This window comes from Solenopsis invicta, chromosome 8 (assembly GCF_016802725.1).
Source record: "Solenopsis invicta isolate M01_SB chromosome 8, UNIL_Sinv_3.0, whole genome shotgun sequence".
Taxonomy (NCBI): domain Eukaryota; kingdom Metazoa; phylum Arthropoda; class Insecta; order Hymenoptera; family Formicidae; genus Solenopsis; species Solenopsis invicta.
The window spans coordinates 25,474,694-25,496,020 of record NC_052671.1 but is presented as its reverse complement, the minus strand read 5'-3'; the positions used below and the strand labels follow the sequence as shown (position 1 = coordinate 25,496,020).

Below are 21,327 nucleotides of genomic sequence, written 5' to 3'. Positions count from 1 at the left end.
CCCGAGAGCTAACCTCGAACCATAGCCGTTAAGGCTCAAGCTGTAAGAACGCGATCACGTCCACGTACTCGTGGGTGTAATTGTTTTGATAATTCAATAAAGCAAAACTAATTCTTTTAGAAGCCTAGCTGCTTTAACATTCATTATAACTCTCCATTTTCTGCCAGTCGGAATACGTCAGTGATTGGCTCCCACGACAACGTCGTAGCCACACAGCACTTACTGCTAGAGCCATCTATTAATAAACAGCAGGAACTTAGTTGCGCACCTAACATTTATATGTAAAATTTTCTGCATCTTAAAATGTGTATTATATTTAACATTTTAAATATTACAAATTACCATTTACATAAGGTAACTATAATATAGCCAATATAGCTTACCCAATATGACCTACTTACTATTTATCAACAGTTACATAGAATGAATATAAGTGAATGGAAAATAACGCTAAATAAAAGTTTAATAATAACGATTTCGAAATTTACAACTTTGGGTATTGACTCGCACGTATCGCCCAGATGAGGGACGTAAATTGGGTATTTTAATATTTATAAGTTTTAATGTTGTAAAAGTTCTAATTTTTAATTATTTATAAAGCGCTAAAGGTGGCTTAAAAGAAAGCCGAAACGTATTCATATACAAATAGATGCATTATGGATTCACAAGATATATAATATTAAGTTGAAGGATATAATACGAAATATAATTTGCACACGTTTACCTGCACTTGCCGTTCTTTTATTGGATGTATATTTGTACTTTATAATGCATTTAATTTATGTTTTCATCAGAGCTTTAAAATTTTAATCTTACATACATAATTTCATATAAATTACAAAAATATTACATTATTAACTCCTCAATACATATAGTCAAAATACGCAATGGTAACTAATAAAAACCCTCTTTGACCTGTTGGAGCGTGGAAAGAAGAGATACGCGCAGGAGGTACCGCCGTGGCGATTGACGTAAGTATGAGGTTGATGTGCGATCGAGGGGGCAAAGAAAGTATTTTCGTGTTCCTGCCCCCGCTCGCGAAAAACACTTTCTAAACTACTGCCGGTACCCTGAAATAGAGAGCGGGGGATATTGAGAGTGAAGAGTAGAGATAATAGCGAGAATTTGATGCGTACTTCCTTTATGTCAAATTCTCACAGGGGAGTGGCGTCGCGGCGGCGGCTACGAGCGGAAGCAGGAGAAGAAAAATACTTTGTTTACCGCACTTGAAGGACGAATCCTTCGGTTTCTCCTGCGCCTATCACCCCCCTCAATGCTCTAACAAGTCGAAGAAACTGTTTGTTAGCTATTCGCTGCTCGCGACCTTTGCGTGACATCCGCTTACGAAGTTAATGCAGGGAAAGAATCGTGTACGTTTTACGTAATTGTAAAATGACCTTCAATGACGTTTAGAGACGAAAGAACGGCTATAGATAATCTATAGCCGTTCGAAGCCATGGGGCAATGAGGGGGGTGAGGGGCGAGGGGAAAACGTAGGCGCGGGGGTACCCGCAATACTTACTGCAGAGTGGGTGGTGATCCGCGAGGCTTGACCTGGGAGGTGGAGGTCATCTCGCGGTACTGACCGCGCGTGGGAGTCAGCCCCCACGGTCCTACCTGGGAGTGTGGGAGTGGGTGGTGATCCTGATGGTGTAGTGGGTGATGTCACTCACTGACCTAGAGGTGGGACTGATTGCAAGAATGGGGGGTCACCCGTGCGGTATGTAACCACCGAGGTGGAAGAAGGGGAAATCCCATGGTTACGAACCGGCATGTAATATATTTTTATGATAACGCGGCGATTTTTGCAGCGTTTTTCCACGGCGATTTCCGTGGCGGATTTCTGCGGCTATTTCCGCGGCGTATTTCGCGGGACCTAACGCGGCGAATTTCCGCGGCGCGCAATTTTGCAGCTATTTCCACGGGATCCACTGCCGTCGCCGCCGCCGCCGCCGCTGCCCACCCGAATGCTCGCGGATGCTCACCGACGGCACCGCCGCTTGCGGCCGCCACGCCAGCGCTCGCGCGAAAAATAAATATTAATAATTACACAGGACCACAAAAAAAAATTTTTGAGAGTTATCTCAAACCAGAGTAGGTGTTTCTTATAGATTTTGGGTCGCTGAATAAGAATTCGTAAGCCGTTTTGCTCCATCACGTCCAGTTTTTTAGATAATCATGAAAAATCATAGAAAATTTGTGAAAATTGAAATCTTTGAGGAAAGAGCAAAAGTAAATATGACATTAAAATGTGATCATAGAATGGATTTAAATATATTTTAATAAGTTAAATAAAATGTAGGAAGTAAAAAAAGTTTTGTTTACTAGTGTTATAACTTATACGTCGTAAAACAAATCGACGTAAAGTTGACTATTGTGCAACAGACAGGCGATCTTCGTAAGTCCTAGATCTTTTTAGAAATGGATTTTAGTTACTGTTGAAAGATAAGTTAGATAAAATAGAAAGTAAGTTATTAATTAATTAGTTAATTGGTTAATTAATTAGTTAATTAATTTTTTGCATATTTTTTCATTTTTATATTTTCAGACATTTACTTAAAAATGCAACCTAAAGACGCAAGTATATTTACTGTAGCGGACACATTCCTCTCGCATTCGTCCCTGAAGACACCTAATAACAGAAAATCATCGAGGAATACTACAGATTGGTAATTCTTGTCGCGTAAATAAGTGAAGACTGGGCGAAGAATCTTAGAGAAGATAAAGGGGGCCGTAGAGAGGCCAGGAGCCAACGGAAGAGCGTGAACTCGTACGTAATTGTACGCCATTGGAAGTGCAAGTATCTCTTGTGTCTTTTGTAAATCGGGACTGCGAGGTAAGCGTCCTCCAAGTCAAGAGTAGCCATTTGAGTTTCGGCGAGCATTAACCAAATCACTGTCCGCCAATTCTCTAATTTAAAATGAGGAAGGTTTATGAATCTATTCAAATCTCGGAGATTCAGGATAAATCGCTTTCCACCGAATGATTTGTCGATGAAAAATAACGGTGAGAGGAACTGATCTTCAAATGGGTCCACCGAAACAATAGCTCCCTTAAGACAGAGACGTCTTACCTCCGCGTCGCAAAGTAACGCGTCTGATTGAGAAAGGGAAGTCTCCAGGCGATGAGCTTTCCAAGGAGCTCTGGCAGTAAATGGAAGGTGGTAACCCTGAACTACCTCAAGGACTATCGGGTTGGATATAATTGCTGGCCAGTGATCGTAAAAAAGGCTTAGGCGGCCAGCGGATCTTACTTCGTTTAGTAACGACTCTTGGATCGTGATTGAGAGTGGTGGGGGCGACTCCTGTTGTGATAGGCTTCTGGACGGCAAGTCGCTGGGGACCGAGCAGGAAGCCGTTAGTTTCCCGAGGATGAAAGTTTGGTTGTCTGTCCTCTAGGCTGTTGACGGGCTGTATGTTGCATTGGCTGTAGAGTCTTTTTCCCCATCCTCGGAAGCGTCTTGTAGACATCGCGACTCGCTTTCTCACAGGTTTGCGCTGCTTTAAGCGTCTCTGAAAAATCTTGGCCAAACAGAATGTCGTCGATGGGAGCTGACTCCGCCGCGTTTTTTCACAGCATTGAGCGAAGGTTTGGCAAACGCTCGTCTTGCCAGGAAAAGGCAATAATGATGATCCGCTAATAAATGGATTTTCTTTGCTAGGAATGTTAAAGCTGATTTTATTTCCTCGTTTAGGGCTTACATCTCTTCCGCTCATCTCATATCTTGCCCCTCTTTTGATCCTACGCACGATTCCTCCCCCTCCGCCCTTGACCCGCCTAATCCTTATTTCCCTCTCTCTCTTCCTTCTTCCTTGTCTCTATCCAATCCTTCTACCTTCTACTTTCTCCACATCACACCGGACGCCCTGTCACGCGCTTTACGCAACAGCTCCTCCAACTCTACCGAACCTGATGGACTCAGCCGATGCCTTATTCTTCACAGCCTTCCTATCACCTTCCCCACTATCCTTGATATACTCAACTTTTCCTTTACTACCTCCACCTTTCCCTCTTTTTGGAAACTCTCCCACATAATCCCGTTTCCCAAAACTAAACATCTCTTTGAACCTTCCCATTTTCGCCCAATTTTCTTGTTCTGCTTCCTATCAAAAGTGCTTGAACGCGTGGCATTTGAGCTGCTCTCTTCCCATCTGCAGCGCTCAGATCTCCTCGATCCTCTTCAAACCGGCTTTCGGAGTGGGAACAGTACACAGACTGCTTTACTCAAGCTGATGGACGACGTTAGACTGGCCATCGATCAGCGAAAGGTTACCTTGCTGGTCTCCTACTGCGAAAGCTGGAATCCTTCCGCCTATCCTCCTCTGCCCGTCAACAAGTAGAATTGTACTTCACGGGTCGCCATCAGAGAGTGAAGGGTCCTGATGGTTCTTTCTCGTCATGGGTACCAGTCAACGCAAGAGTTCCTCAGGGATCGGTGCTTGGTCCTCTCTAATTTTCCCTCTTCATCGACGTCCTCAAACACTCGCTCAGGTACTGCAAACACATCCTCTATGCCGACGACCTTCAAATCTATATCCATTTCCCACCCTCCGACCTCGATGCTGCTCTGAAGCTAGTCAGAGATGACATCGCCGAGATAGAGTCTTGGGCCTCCAACAACCTTTTAACACTCAACAGCAGCAAAACGAAGGCGATGCTCTTAGGGAGCGCGAGGTTCGTCAACAGCCTCCCTCCATCCCGCATTTAACTGCATCTTAATGGAGTCTAGATTGAGGTCACAAACAAGGCTACCAATCTCGGAATTTCCCTTAACAACACCCTCAACTGGGCTGAGCAGATACAAGGCATTTCGAGCCGCGTAAACAGCATTCTGTGGCGATTAAAATCTTTCAATAATGGCCTCACTCTACGTCTCCGCGTGCGGCTTGTGTCCGTACTCATTTTTCCTGTTTTTGACTATTGTGCGACCCTTTTCACTGATCTCACCGGGCAACACTGATTAAAAATCAGGCGACTGATGAATTCCTGCATCAGGTTCATTTACGGCCTCGAGAGATGAGCACATTTCAGATTACTACGATGAACTGAAGTGGCTGAATGCTGATGACAGGAGGGAGTATTATATTTGTTGTCTTCTTTTCACTATTATCTCCACCTCCTCCTTCCCCGTACCTCCTCAAAAATCTCCGTCCTTTCCACCGCCCTTTGTCACACCTACGCTCCTCACCTTCAGCCTCTCTCCCTTGTAATCCCCTTCTGCAGGACTTCCACATACCAAAACTCTTTCTGCTCAATCGCTTGCACCTTGTGGAATGTACTCCCTCCCTTTATCAAGGGAGCCACCTCGATCAATGCGTTCAAACGCACGCTCTTTGACCACTTAAGTAGCCGTGGGCGCGATGTTGGGTTTCCGTCCCTGCCCTGTAACTAACCCCCTGTTACCTCTTGCGTAACACGCACTACTCAGATAGGTTTATCTCTGTTTTTTGATTCCCCTCATTGAGTCTACTGTATCAGTATTATTATAATTATTATGTTTGCTATGTATTTATAATTCCGTTCTTTCTTCTGTTTCTCCAATGTAGTTTATAAAATTTCTATTTTGCATTTTTTATTTTTATTTGTATTCTTAATTTATTCTCATTTTATTTTATTTTATTTTATTTTTATTTTCATTTGGTTTATTTTTTCTTTACTATAATTACTATTACTTTTTTTTTTATCAATATCTGTATTCTTATTACTTCATTGTCAGTATCACTGTTTGTTAACTCTGCTCTTGATTTTTGTATATATATGTCATCTGATTTTTGTCACTGAATTATTCTTGTCGTCTTAAATTCTTAGAGGGCTACGGCCTTAGAATTTCAATAAACGTTTAATCAATCAATGAAGAGAGATATTCCGAAACCCAGGGCATTAAAGCAAGCGCTCACTTGTGCTTGGGATAGAGTCTGATACTCATCCCTCTTAATCACTGCAGAGGTAAAGGGCGTCAAAAGCTCCTTATTGAGCTTAGGCGAGGCCAGTGTCAACAGGTTGTCTTTTACTTTATGCTTAGACAGTAGTTTGGAACGGACCTCCTCCCCTAGTCCTCGGCGGACCTCCTCCTGAAGCGACTGCAGTATCGCAGGGTTCCAGACAGATGGTGTAGTGGATGGCTGAAAATCTCCAAAAAATTCCGAGATTAGCGCCTGAGTTCGAGGAGGAGGGGGGGTGGTTCCGCCTTCTCAGCCCCCAGTGGGTTTGAAAACTTTACGCTATGAACTCACGACGAGAACTCGTTTTGATTTTCCTGCAGCATTGGCGCTGTTCAACAGAAAAATTTTAGATAATTTTAAATAATTGGCGGAAGAAACCGTCGGTTATGTCCTCTCTGTGCTATAAAGTTTCCTCAGCGAGAGGAGGAGTTGCACTCACTCTACTCAATCGCTGCGATAAGTTGCACGGAAAAAAGGTGGGTCAACAAGAGGACATATCTGGTACGTTGCCCCGGTCGCTTTGAGCGACCGTCGGTTCTTCAGCGCCATATTCTAAACTGGAGGGAGAGATCCCTGATGAGGCTGTCGGGATCTCGTGTCTCTGTACAGTCTCCTGTACTGACGGCCTAACCTCAAAAGGCCGGTCGTGGGAACGTAGACCGCCGTCTTGTTCCGAGCGAGACAGGAACTCGCGAAAAGAGTCGAAGAGAGCTTGATAACATCCTCTCTGGAACGGACATGTCTGGTCGATGAGTCTCTCGATGAGTGTCAGCTTCGAGAATCAGCGTCCCGCGATCGGTCTCGCGATCGATCTCGCAATCGGTCTAGCGATCGATCTCACGATCGCTCGTGTGAATAATCTTATCGTTTTCTTCTATCAGAAACACTCTCGTAAGAGGTCTCACGGCCTCTAAAGCGTTTAGCACGTTTGTTTTTACTTTTATGCTTGAGCATAATTTCGCAAAAAGTCACACTATTGAAGAGGATGCTATAGTGACCGAAGAACTTCCTCGACGTCGGCATTGCAGATTATTTTTTGAGGGAGACCAGGCTATCGCTCTTTGTCCAACACATAGATCTGTCTTTGTTTATCGATTATTTCGCCATCTGCAAAAAGACCTATCAACTACAGTCACTACTCTGCTTGCCATTGTTTACGTGCGCTAAGCGAAATTTGTACACGTACAGCTGTTTACATGTTAAACTTTTTTGTTAGGCTTTTGACTGGAATGACACACAGTCAGTGTTGTTCGTTAGAGTTTTCTAAAGTGCGGCCTGGTCTCATTTCATACATATGAGCTACAGAACGTTAGTAAATGATAAAAGTTAACCTCGGTTGACAGATCCACGAGCCAAGAATAAATAAATTTTTAACTTTTTGTTCGATTTTCTTGTAAAATTTACCAGCCCGCACTTTGTTTTGGTGCGTGTATAATAAAACATTTTTATTCTGTAAAAAGATTTTGTAATCTGTAGAGCCAATTCGAAAATTAATGAACACTGTAATGTGTCGGTAATTCACGTCACTATAGCATCCTCCGAAGGATGCTGTTGTCTCCACGAGTGAACAAAAGACAATAAAATGGAGGAGTCCACGATGGCCACGTCCGTCGGGGCGCGCGCCGAGAAATGGCGCGCGAGGAAAGGCCCCCGCGGGACGCTTTTTTCGCGGTGCTTTCAAAACTGTTATCGAAGCGTGTCCGGCACTCTACTACAGAGTATAATCCATCCGGACGAGACGATGGCCATAATTAAGATCAAACTTCACTTCAAATAAGTTCGTTCAATCTCACAATTTTATTCTATATTCAAGTGCAGTCTCTCTTACAGAATAGCCTTGATAGTGATTGCGTCACGCGAACGATAACATTTCACAAGCAAGAATCGGTGATTCGAGCATTGTCAAGGCTATGCCTGAGAGCTGCATTAGCAAATATAATTTTAATAAAGAATATTTTATAACTCTCGAACGGTAGGCTAGAAGTTTATGAAAATTTAAATTTATATGTATTAGAATACTCCCTTTCAAATGGATCCAGGAAGAATAAAAAATAGGCATTCTGGAAACAATTATAATATAATATAATACAATAGCGAACATAAAGTAGCAATGTTTTGCTTTGCCTACGATGTAATCGTATATCTTTTGTCTTCGATGTAATCATATACCTTTGTGATTAATTGCCGTCAAAATACGCGATGCGACAAAGGATGTTCTCGCTGAGCGAGCCCTTCGTCAGTAGCAGTTGTGATCTTAACTAGTTAAGAGTGCGCGAAATAATAAGAAAATGAATCCAAATTTGAAGGAAGATAAAAAAATTCAGAAGAAAGATGAAGAAAAAAGGGAAGAAGAAAAACAGAGGGAAAGAGAGGAGAAGGAGGAACAGATGGAGGAGCAGGAGGAACAGATGGAGGAAGAGTTACAACAAGAATAGGAGGAGGAGGAGGAAGAAGATGAGGAGGAACTGCTTGGAGAAATTCATGAAAATTACAATATGATGCGATATTTCATGGATATTCTTCCTGAAAACGCAATTAGAGACAATATGTTCAATTTGGTAAGATCCGAGATGCTCGACATTTTCGGGGAGGAGGACGAAAGACATAATTAGTGGTGAGTGGTGAGTGGTGAGTGGTGAGTGGTGAGTGGTGGCGGTAGTGGCGGCAGTGGTGGTGGCGGTGGCAAAACCGAGGCGATCGACCAAGGCGGTGGTGGTAAGTTTTTTTTTTGTTATTATTTCTGCCGCAATAATTCTTTTTTCGCGCGGCTGCGAACAGTCGGGTGGGTCTAAAAATAACATAGGACTACACAAAAAAATTTTGAGAGTTATCTCAAATCAGAGTAGGTGTTTCTTATAAATTTTTAATGTTTTTTTATAGATTAGTAAGTTACTAATCAATTAGTTAATTAATTAGTTAATTAACTAGTTAATTAATTTTTTGCATATTTTTTTATTTTCAGACATTTTTAAATGAATGTCTGAAAATATAAAAATGAAAAAATATGGAAAAGTTAATTAACTAATTAATTAACTAATTAACTAATTAATTAGTAACTTACTTTCTTATTTATCTAACTTATCTTCCAACAGTAACAATTAAAATCCATTTCTAAAAAAATCTAAGACTTACGAAGATCGCCTGTCTGTTGTACAATAGTCAATTTTACGTCAATTTGTTTTACGATGCATAGGTTATAATAACACTAGTAAACAAAACTTCTTTTACTTCCTACATTTTATTTAACTTATTAAAATATATTTAAATTCATTCTAGGACCACATTTTAATGTCATATTTACTTTTGCTCTTTCCTCAATGATTTCAATTTTCACAAATTTTCCATGATTTTTCATGATTATCTAAAAATGGACGTGATAGAGCAAAACGGCTTACGAATTCTTATTCAGCGACCCAAAATCTGTAAGAAACACTTAGTTGGAGTCTGGTTTGAGATAACTCTCAAAAAATTTTTTTTGTGGTCCTGTGTAATTATTAATATTTATTTTTCGCGCGAGCGCTGGCGTGGCGGCCGCAAGCGGCGGTGCCGTCCGGGAGCATCGCGAGCATTCGGGTAGGTAGCGGCGGCGGCGGCGGCGGCGGCAGTAGGTCCCGTGGAAATAGCTGCGAAATTGCGCGCCGCGGAAATTCGCCGCGTTAGGTCCCGTGAAATACGCCGCGGAAATAGCCGCGGAAATCTGCCACGGAAATCGCCGCGGAAATCTGCCACGGAAATCGCCGCGGAAAAACGCCGCGAAAATCGCCGCGTTATCATAAAAATATATTACATGCCGATTCGTAGCCTTGGAATTCCCCTTTCTTTCACCTCGGCGATTACATACTGCACGGGTGAGTATCTACCCCCCATCCTCGCAATCAGTCCTACTTAGAGAACCTCTAGAAGAGGGGGGTCGCGTGAGGGGGGTCACGTGACCGATTCTGTGATTGGCTGGCGGAAATGTGCAAATTTTGCATTGCGACGTCAATGCGTTGACAGACTTCGTCGCGAGAAACCGGTGGTTCCGCGTGATGCGTGCTGACCAATCGCCCCTTGGCGATTCTCTCTCCTAGAGGTTCTCTAGTCCTACCTCTAGATCAGTGAGTGACACCACCCAGTACACCATGAAGATCACCACCCATTGCCACACTCCCAGGTAGGACCGTAGGGGCTGACTCCCACCTCATAAGTCAGGCCTCGCGGATCACCACCCACTCCGCGGTAAGTACCGCGGGTACCCTCGCGCCAACATTCCCCTTTTGCTCCTCACCCCCCCCCCATTGCCCCGTGGTTTTGAACCGCTATAGACTACCTACTGACGAAGTTTTTCGACCATACTCTAATTGTTTGCCCCCACTCAATTGAATTATTTTCAACATACAGATACCTATAAAAGTGCGTAATTTCGAGGCAAGATACCAAACGTCGAAGAATAGATCAGTAAATATCTCTTCGTTTCTTTGGAGATAAGCTCTTCTTTTTGGCAGTGATCTACAGCAACGTGCAACGGTGAGTTCAATTAAAAAAAAATTTTTTTAATATTGTATAATAATAGCATCACAAATTGAGGAAAATTTTAAATAATTGCGCTAAGATAATACTTTAATATAAAACAGTTTGGTTGAAATAAAATCTCTAAATAATATTTGTTAAACTTAAATAAATCTAAATTTGAGATATATTTCAAAAATTGTTTGATCCTTTATTTAAAATGTTATCATGCTAAATGTGTAATATTTTATACAGCAATATTTTTACATTATAATTTAGGAATAATTGTTTCCCCTACTCAATTGAATTATTTTTGACATACAGATACCTGTAAAAGAACATAGTTTCAAGGCAAGGTACTAAACGTCGAAGGAGAGGTCAATAAAAATTTCTTTGCCTCTTCGGAGGTAAGCCCTTCTTTTTGGCAGTGATCCCATAGCAACAGTGAGTTCAATTTAAAAAAATTTTGTAAACATTGGATTAATTTTATTTCTGAGTGTTTTACACATAATGCAGCTAAAAATATTTTTCTTAATAATAATATAAGAATTTAATTTTGCAAATATATCACTAAGATGATTCCCCATATCGTTATAGTTTTATAACAAAATAGTATTTCAAAATTAATTAACAATTATCAATATTTTATGAAAGATCAATACGTTTACATCTATTTTTGTACCTACATAATTGCTGATTATAATTTTTATGCAAGATTTTGTCATATAATTCAACAATTATTGTCCTATCGGGGTATTAGTCATAACAATTGGTTTCAATCTCAATAGAGGTGTAATGCGAATAATGTGTATAAAAATATGTTACATCGTTAATACAGAAACAAGCGATTAATTCCAGTATTTCAACGCAACGACAAATATTGGATATGGGGTGCAATTTCTTCGATGTAACATCAAAAATCAGATTGTTGCGCCGATAAATTTTGAAATTAATTGTCTCTTCGTTAATCATATATATTGACATGTATTTTTGAACATAATGTTCATATGACGCTTATATCAAAATTGAACTACATGTCTAGATAAAACAATGTTCATATGTTTACCTATATTTCATTACGTTGTGAATTCTTGTTTCCACGCAAAACCATTAATACATTTATCATCGGTAATATTTTATCGGTCAACCAGAAATTAGTGAACACTCCAATTTACGTAATAAAAACAATATGTTATCGTAATTTATAAATTTTGATAAAAATCATATCAAAATAATAATTTTGTTGACAGATACTGATTTTGAAATTTATAAATTTTGATATTACATTGCTCATATTATATAAATTATAATATTTGTGTTACATCCTTTACAAAATTGTTTTAGTACTTAAAGATGTTACCAACAGAGTTTTAAGAACAATCTCCGAGTCATTTAAATCTGTTCAAGATTTGACAGCCAACTCAAAGACAATCGTCATATTTATCTGGTGTAATAATGGAAAGATTGTATTTCAATTCGATTTTTAAGAGTTTCTATTTCTATTTCTTTTATCATCGGGATTGACTTAAATTTATTTCAATTCGATTCTTAAGAATTTCTATATCTATTATTTTTATCATCGGGATTGAATTGAATTTATTTCAATTCGATTCCTAAGAGGTTCTATTTCTATTTCTTTTATCATCGGGATTGAATTGAATTTATTTCAATTCGATTCCTAAGAGTTTCTATTTCTATTTCTTTTATCATTGGGATTGAATTGAATTTATTTCAATTCGATTCTTAAGAGTTTCTATTTCTATTTCTTTTATCATCGGGATTGAATTGAATTTATTTCAATTCGATTCCTAAGAGTTTCTATTTCTATTTCTTTTATCATCGGGATTGACTTAAATTTATTTCAATTCGATTCTTAAGAATTTCTATATCTATTATTTTTATCATCGGGATTGAATTGAATTTATTTCAATTCGATTCCTAAGAGGTTCTATTTCTATTTCTTTTATCATCGGGATTGAATTGAATTTATTTCAATTCGATTCCTAAGAGTTTCTATTTCTATTTCTTTTATCATTGGGATTGAATTGAATTTATTTCAATTCGATTCTTAAGAGTTTCTATTTCTATTTCTTTTATCATCGGGATTGAATTGAATTTATTTCAATTCGATTCCTAAGAGTTTCTATTTCTATTTCTTTTATCATCGGGATTGAATTGAATTTATTTCAATTCGATTCCTAAGAGTTTCTATTTCTATTTCTTTTATCATTGGGATTGAATTGAATTTATTTCAATTCGATTCTTAAGAGTTTCTATTTCTATTTCTTTTATCATCGGGATTGAATTGAATTTATTTCAATTCGATTCCTAAGAGTTTCTATTTCTATTTCTTTTATCATTGGGATTGAATTGAATTTATTTCAATTCGATTCTTAAGAGTATCACTGAACTGTTTATAGAACATCAAAATAAAATCTTTGTAATTTGCTTTAACAGGTTTCATTTCAATATTGTCTATGTCTTGTAGCTAATTACATATACGTATGTTGTAAAAATTATGGATTATTCTCACGTGCATTGAGTTTTTTTCAGTTTCATATCGTTCTTAACCATTTTTTGCTTTTTCCATTTCCACTTCAGTATACGTTAAATCAGAATATGCATCACCTGCAGCCGTAATAGAAGTAATTTTATACCTGTCTAAATCTAATTATTTTTTTAATGAATTATTTTTTATTGAAAATTAACGAATATAAGTAAATATATATTTAAAGTAGTAGAGAGAGATATTTTGATCGTTGCTGTATCAATACAAATTGAACAAAAATGCCTTCTACGGTTGCAGCTAGGTCTTCGTGCTTGTATTGTTTATGTGATTTTATACACTTTCCTTAAGTTTAATGAACTGCGCGCCAAAATAATTTTCAGTCATAACCTTGAATTACAAATGATGCAGAACGCCTTGGCCATAGAAACACAATCACATTTTTGCCTATCATTTTATGAGAGGGCCTGGGTAGAGATGGCTTTCTTAGCTGAAGAGGTAATTCATAATAAAATGTGTACCGCTCGAAGTAAAATTGGCACAGACTCAAAATTGCTATGAGAAACTACCTGTATTAAGAGGAAATCAATCATTATTTCTGACTCCCCAAACCCATATATTATTGAGACAAGGCACTCAAATTAACTGCAACAACTTTGCTCCGCCTATGTATCTCCTGGGGGACGCTTGGTATAAAATTACTCCGAAACCAGTAGAAACATTACCTCCGACAATCATGAAATCGACACTACCTTTTTGACCCGCGGTTTACTGAAGATCAGAGTCATTAAGGTGGAGTCACCAACCCTATTCTGGGTGCATATAGACCACGCCCGAGAAGACCTAGAGGAGTTACTGGAGAATCTTACTCGCAGAATGTCTAGAAGAGCTAGATTCCTGCGCTTCATCGGACCCGTTTTTTTTTTGGCGAACAAGTAGCAATCCAAGAAAGAGGAGGATGGCAGAGGGAGGGTGGTGACCCACTTCCTGGCGGAGAACACTGTATTGGTCCCCTTGCGCGACTGGGGCCGTGTGATCCGACGATCTATCTTTGACTTACATCAATTAGACGATCGCTTCCGTGAAAGGAGCTGGGAAGCCATCCTATGTGGGCTTGCTCACATCGAGCCAGAAGGTGCCAAAGCAAGATGACCCCGAAAGGTCCGAGAGCTCACCCTTTTGCTGCTGGAAAAACGAAAAGGGTGGATGCGAATCATCCGGTCCGTGAGGAATAACGCAGCAACCATCTCATTTGAATTAAAATGCGGGAGCAACGAAGAGATAAACAATCCTTAAGAACTGCTCATCCGCATGGGATGCGCTCAACGAACTAAGGAAGTAACAAATTCTGCGATACCTAGCATAAATGAGCAAGTAGCAAATTAGCATAATTATAAGTTAATAAAATAAGAAAAGGAAAAAATGAAATATAAAAAAGGGGAAACGACCTCAAACTAATCCTAGATGGATATTTCATGAAATAATTCTGTTAAAATAAATAGATAAAGCAACGGAAATACCTCTAAGATAAGCTTGGGATCAAAGAAATAGATACAATTAATAAAAGAAAACAAAATCAGATAATAACAAAATTTTTTATAGAGGAAAAAAATAAGTCAACTTAATCATATGAACTTAAGATAAACCTTAAAACCTAGGTATAAACTTGAAAGGTTGATCTTGCGTTATATCCTTAATTATTAAATGAGTAACAAAAAAAGGGGGGGGGGGAAACCACTAGGATAACCTTGGGCCCAGAGAAATTTAGTTTATACTAGCGTAAGTAAGTAATCATAATTCGGAGCAATTTATGATGTCGATTATCGCTCTTAAACAAAGAATGTACAATCTTAAAAAGGGTTAATAATTAATAATACGTGATATTACTTAATCTTGTTCAATTTAGAATTGTTGTTAGGAGTGCGCACTTAATCGACGCGTAATTGAAGGATTTTGGACTGTGAGAATCGGAGCAATGAAATACACAAACCGTTAAAGTTCACAAATTGCTTTAATGCCACTTAGACACTACAGGCACAGTTTTAAAGGAAGTACTCTGAGGTACTTGGTACACCGACAGACATGGTCGTGTGAGTTTAATATGAGATTAGAGATTTAATTAACCGGCAGTCATGGCCGTACGATTAGGAGTCTTGCGAATATCTATCTGAGAGCCAAAAACGCCTGCTTCCGCTCGAGCGCTCCCGGACGCCCAGAGGGGGCTTGCGCAGGACACCGTCGTAAGGTGGTGCCCTCGCGTGATAAAGGATCGATATCGATCGCTCGCAGTAGCGGGTGACTCGTGTTCGCGTATTACGCTTTTCCCAAACATGCCGCTCGCCTCGTACTGATAGTACAAAACGATGATATACACGGGAGACCAAGCATCACGCTAAATAGAACTTAGTGTAGTAATATTAGTTGATAAAACAATAATACAAATTAATAACGACGCAATGAACTGTGAATATAAAGATTAGTTACAACGCATGAGATAAACAAATTGAGATGCTATCGCCGCCCGCCATGGGAGCTCTACTGCGGCAACCCCGCATTAATTTCGATAGGAAGCTTGCATAGCCGGTTAACGGCACGCCTTCTTGTATTCGAAAGCGTCCTTACATCCACTACCCTAACGAGATCTTGAGGGTCAGGATAGATTTTTACTACTCTCACAAGCTCCCATTTCGTCGGCGGTAGCAACGGGTTTTGAACTAATACTAGATCGTCGACTTTCAAACTAGTCGATTTCTGACGCCACTTATAGCGCTGCTGTAACGTGTGGAGATAATCTCGCGACCATATCCGCCAAAACTGCTCGTGCATCCGCTGTACACGCTGCCAACGATTGAGTCGCGTTTCCCTCAAATCCAATACGGACTCCTCAGGCGTCGCAATCAGCGAGGTACCTATTAAGAAATGGGCAGGAGTCAAAGGTGAGAGATCGGAGGGATCATCGGACAAGGGAGCTATAGGTCTAGAATTTAGACATGACTCCACTTGAGTTAGTAATGTAGTGAACTCCTCATTTGAAAGCGTGTGAGCACCAATTACACGCCGTAAATGGTGCTTAACGGACTTTACGCCCGCTTCCCACATTCCTCCAAAATGTGGGGCGGAGGGCGGTATAAATCTCCAAGTGATGCCGTCGGAGGCTAAATACGCGACGAGATCAGGATCACGCGACAGAGCTCTGAACGCATTGCGCAATTCCTTTTCGGCACCCTGAAAATTGGTCCCATTATCACTGAATAATGAGACCGGAAGACCCCTACGAGAGGTGAATCTTCTAAATGCGGCCAAAAACCCATCGCTGGTATAATCATTGGCCAGTTCCAAGTGTATGGCCCTAGTGGCCAAACAAACGAACACAACCACATAAGCCTTGTGTGTCCGCTGGCCACGTCCTACTATCGGAAGGACATGAAAAGGACCGGCATAGTCTACGCCGGCATGTTGAAACGGACGAGAAGGGTTTATTCGAACGTCCGGCAGATCACCCATTTGCTGCAATATCGGAATAGCTCTGTGGCGGACACAAACAACACACCTGTGAATGTGATGTTTTACAAGGTTTCTAGCATTTAGAATCCAGTACTGTTGGCGTAAAACTCCTAACGTCAACTGTGTCCCACCGTGAAGCGTTCGATCGTGTGCCTGCGCAACAATCAGCTCCGATATGCGATGCCTCGGTAGTATGATGGGATGTCTCTCATCGTAAGAGAGGGACGCCCGGCAGAGACGTCCCCCGACACGAAGGTTGTCCAAAAACGGGTTTAGATTTTTCAAGGGACTAGATTTAGACGGGCCCTCACCACGTTTTATCGCCTGGATCTCATTCGAAAAGTTAATCTTTTGTACGTACGCAATCCAAAAACTACGAGCCTGTCTGATAGAATGAACAATTAGGTAACGAATAAATAAATAAACCAATAGAAAGCAAATCGAAGCTATTCAAGAGGTAGATAAATTTTCGGTACATTTTACACTCGCCTATTTATTTGGTATTCACCTACCTATTTGATATTTATTGTTATTTATTGATTTTATTGTGTATAAGGTGAGGCCAGCATTTTCGGAGAATGTTTGATAAGCGCAGAACCCACCCAGTTACACTTACGCTTTCTGAGCGCTTCGATGACGCAATTTATTGTCAGCACAACAATTAATGATCGATGATGATCTGAGCCAAAATGAGCAGAAAACCAGAGCTAAATCTCTTTCAATCCCTGAAATATTATAATGGACACCCTATATATAATAACTATATATATATATATATATATATATATATATATAATAAACTTAATTTTAACAAGTGAAGAAAGTAAAATTTTTAAAATCAAAAATTTGTCAGATGGTAATTCTACGTCTAAAGCTTTTATTGTAAGTTATTAGAAAAAAAAAAGAAACATAATTATACCCTATGAAGTATTCACTGACTGATTGACGGATTTATGACAAAATGCTTCATGAAGAATCGTCTTGCTGATATAACGCAGAACATAAATAAAATATCGCGCGCGGTGCTACAAAAACAAAAAAGATCTTAAACACTTCTACCTACAAATATGACTATTTTGTATGCTACATCTCCATAAATTGTTATGTAGAAAGCTCCATAGGTTTTCTAAAAAATTTTTTTAAGTGATTTCTTACGTTAATTTAAAACAGAGGATGTACGGTTATAGATTATGTAATTGTAAGCGTAGATATAAGAGATAGAATTTATAAGTTTAGAGTAGGGGACAGAGTGGACTCAGGGGACTCGGATCACATGCCGTTGGAGATGGAGTTCAGCGGGGGAAAAGAAGAAATGGATCCAGAAGAACAAGAGGAAGAAGAGGAAGTAAAAATAGAAACGATTTTATGGGATGACGAGGCGAAGGAGATGTACGCAGAAAGGACCGAAGGAGATGTATGCAGAAAGGACAGAGGAATTGTGTAACACGGAAGAGCTAGAAGAAAAGGAATCGGACACATTAGAAGAAGAATGGGAAAAGATAAAGAAGATTGTAAAGGTAGCAATGGTGAAGAAAAGAATAAAGAGAAGGAAGAAAGAGCTAGGTCATAAAGATTGGTGGGACAGAAGCTGCACCAGAAAGAAGAGAGAGGTAAAAAGAATCTACAAGAAATGGAAGAAAGGAAGAATAGAAAGAGACAGATATATAAAGGAGAAAAGAAATCTGAAAGAACTGCTAGAGAAGAAACAAAAGGAGAAGAGGAGAAAGGAAGAAGAGGAACTGAGAAAGATGAAAAATGAAGCAGACGTGGAAATATATAAATAGGAAGAGAGGGAGGAGAACAACGATAAACAACAAGATAGGAAAGGAAGAATGGAGAAAACACTTCATGGAAGGAGGGAGGAGAAACAGCAGCAAGAAGAAGAGGAAGAAATAGTGGAGGCAGAAATAATTAAAGCAGTTGGCAAAATGAAGGTCAAGAAAGCAGCAGGTATTGATGGGATTCCGGCAGAAGCATGGAAGTACGCGGGCAAAGAACTATGGAAAAGGCTGGTGAAGATAATGAAACGGATTTGGTATACAGGAGAGATGCCAAACGATTGGAGAATGAGCATAATTATGCCGTTATATAAAAGAGGAGAAAAGGAGAAAGCCAGCAATTACAGAGGTACGTCTATTCTTTGTTCGATCTCTATTCTTTGTTCGGCGTATAAGATCTATGCGGAAATTATCAGGAATAGACTGGAGACGGAGGTGGAAAATCGAGGCCTGGTTCCAGCGAGTCAGGCGGGTTTTAGAAGAAGGAGGTCGACCATGGACAACATCTTCGTCCTCAGTCACTTGATGCAGAGGGAGAAAGGAAGAGGAGGAAGGAACGAAAAGGTATACATGCTCTTCGCGGATCTGAAGGCGGCCTTCGACAGAATAAATAGAGAGGAACTATGGAAAGTGCTGAGGAGTATGGGTATAAAGGAGCAGCTGATAGGAAGAATCGAAAAAATATATGAAGAGACGTAGACGGTTGTAAGAACGAAACAAGGTAACACGGAAAGTTTTGCAACAGGAAAAGGCGTTAGACAAGGATATGTGATGAGTCCACTCTTGTTCAATTTATATACAGCGGAATTAGAGCAGGTATTAAGGAACAGGGAGATAGGAGGCGTAGCAATAGGTAAGACAAGGATATGGGAATTGGCGTATGCGGACGACATAGTGCTGATAGCAAAAAATAGAGAAGCATTACTAGAAATGATGAGCACGCTTAAGCGTTTCTTGGCAGACAGGAAATTGAAATCATGTCCAGAGAAAACGAAGATAATGGTCTTTAATAGAAAAAAGAAAGAAAAAAATAGAAAAATGGAAGTGGGGGAAAGAAGGAATTGAGGAAGTACAAGCGTTTAAATACTTAGGCTTTATATTAAATAACAGAGGTAGTTATAAGGAATATGTAAAGGAATTATGTGGTAAAGGTAGAATAGCAGTAAGGAAAGTATGGGGATTAGGAGAGAGAATTTGTAGAAACGACATAAAGAGGAGATAGATGTTGTTCACATGCCTGATGCAAAGTGTGATGGCGTATGAGGTGGAAATCTGGGGATGGACAGAGATCGAGAAATTAGAGAAAATAATGATGGACTACGTCAGATGGATGTTTAGGCTGGATTTTTGTACACCAAGATACATCATCTCAAGAGAGCTGTTAATGGACAAATTAAGAGTCGGATGGGGGATCAAAGCGAGGAGATATGAGAATAGAATTAAAGTAGGGAGAAATAGTTGGAGTGTTGGAAAAATAGTTAAGGAGTGTTGGAAGGAAAAAGAGCAGAACAACTGGAGCGATATATATGGGATAGAAAGGGAGAGATACTATAACAGGAATGACTGGAGAACAGAAGCGAAAGAGGTAAAAGAAGACGTGGGAGACGATTTGGAAAAGGACTTAATTGACAGGGAAAGAGATATTTAGAGGCAATGGGAGAACAAAAACATTAACGCGCCAAGATGCAATAGGAGATTTAAGAAAATAGGGTTAGATGTGAAGTTGCCGAATTACATAAAAAGTAGGAATGTAGAGGATTTAAGCAGAGGAGAAGAAATAAAAGCCAAGATAAAAGTAAGATGTGCTAATCTAGAACAAGCGAATAAATATTGGCTAAAGGAAGACAGAGACTATGTATATTTTGCGAGGAAGACTGGGACTGTCTAGAGCACTACGTCAAGGATTGCGTGAAAACAAGCGTATGGTTTGCGGATTTAGGAGATGATAAGGACAGAGTTGTAGAACAGATATGCGAGGAAGACATGGACAGGCGGAAGGGAGAAATATTGAAGAAGCTATGGAAAAAGAAGGAAAGAGAATTAAAAAGAAGAAAGGAGGAAAGCGATGAGAAGGGGAAAAACAAAAATAATATTACCGAAATAGTAGAATAAGAACACAGGATTTAAACTGAAGAAATAGGTAATAACTAAATAGGTAATATAAAGTAATGGTATAATAATTGTATAATTGTATAAAGTATGGAAAATGTAAAGAGGCTGTGATTTCTAAGTTATAGAATTAATAATTAATAATTGAATAGGTGAGAATGAGTACAAATGAAAAAGGCAATAGATAAACGGCGTAGGAGGGCGTAGAATCTAGGATTACAGAGTAAATATTTGAGAAGGCTGTTGCAAAGATAGATAGAAGAGTAGAGTTAGCTTAAACAAGAACTGTACAAGCAGCGAGGAATGGAAAGATGGAGAGAATAGATTTGTATAAATAAATCCACTTCTCGGCTGTAATGTAAGCTTGAAGTTAATAAATTATTATTTATTATATATATGTACATATACTACTGTGTCCAAAAAGTAAGGTGATATTGCATTTAATTCGAAAATTCTTAATTTATTCTTGCAAATCAATTTCGTCCCCTTCAAAGAAAAATGTTTCAGACAAAAGTTGTAGGGTTTTAAAAGATCTATTTACTGATTTTATCAGTTTGACCTTGGATGGCGTCGCCAGGGTCAGATCAAAATAACATTAACTTTTTTAAATAGGACACCTCATTTTGGGTTCCAGAATCTAATAGCTGGTGTCAAGACCTTTCCAAAACACTATAAGAAAGTTTATTTTTATTTGAGTACTTTCAGTTGTGAGGCTTGAAAGTTACGGTGTACTGTAACTTTCAAGCGTCATAACTCGGAAAGTCCTGCAACAAAATAAACATTTATAGTTTTGGAAAGCTCTCAAAATCGACTACAAGAAAATGCAATGAAAAATATAAGCAGAGGACACCGACTTCGCCCATGGTATCACGTCGAATAATGCTTTTTCTCTCGACCCAGCGTCGAGCGAGGAGGATGCACTATCGTAAAGCCCCCCACCACTTTCCGCCCGCACCCCGATCGTCGCCGCGCAGCCTAGACACACGTACGAGCGCGGCTC

At 39.5% G+C, this 21,327-nt stretch overlaps 2 protein-coding genes across 2 annotated transcripts; one reads left to right on the top strand and one right to left on the bottom strand.

Moving 5' to 3' along the window:
• Positions 1-15,471: 15,471 nt before the first annotated feature.
• Positions 15,472-16,440, bottom strand: LOC113004905. The gene has a single exon (XM_039453195.1). The coding sequence runs from the start codon at positions 16,438-16,440 to the stop codon at positions 15,472-15,474; it is 969 nt and encodes a 322-aa protein (XP_039309129.1).
• Positions 16,441-17,810: 1,370 nt separating this feature from the next.
• On the top strand, positions 17,811-18,224 carry LOC120358589 (stress response protein NST1-like). Its single transcript, XM_039453194.1, has one exon. It carries the CDS (start codon positions 17,811-17,813, stop codon positions 18,222-18,224), a length of 414 nt encoding a protein of 137 aa, XP_039309128.1.
• Positions 18,225-21,327: the final 3,103 nt, after the last annotated feature.

What these genes read in the sequence shown, in the direction of transcription:
- LOC120358589 (XM_039453194.1), top strand. Translation starts at nt 17,811, where the DNA reads ATGACGAGGCGAAGGAGATGTACGCAGAAAGGACCGAAGGAGATGTAT.
- LOC113004905 (XM_039453195.1), bottom strand. Translation starts at nt 16,440, where the DNA reads ATGGGTGATCTGCCGGACGTTCGAATAAACCCTTCTCGTCCGTTTCAA.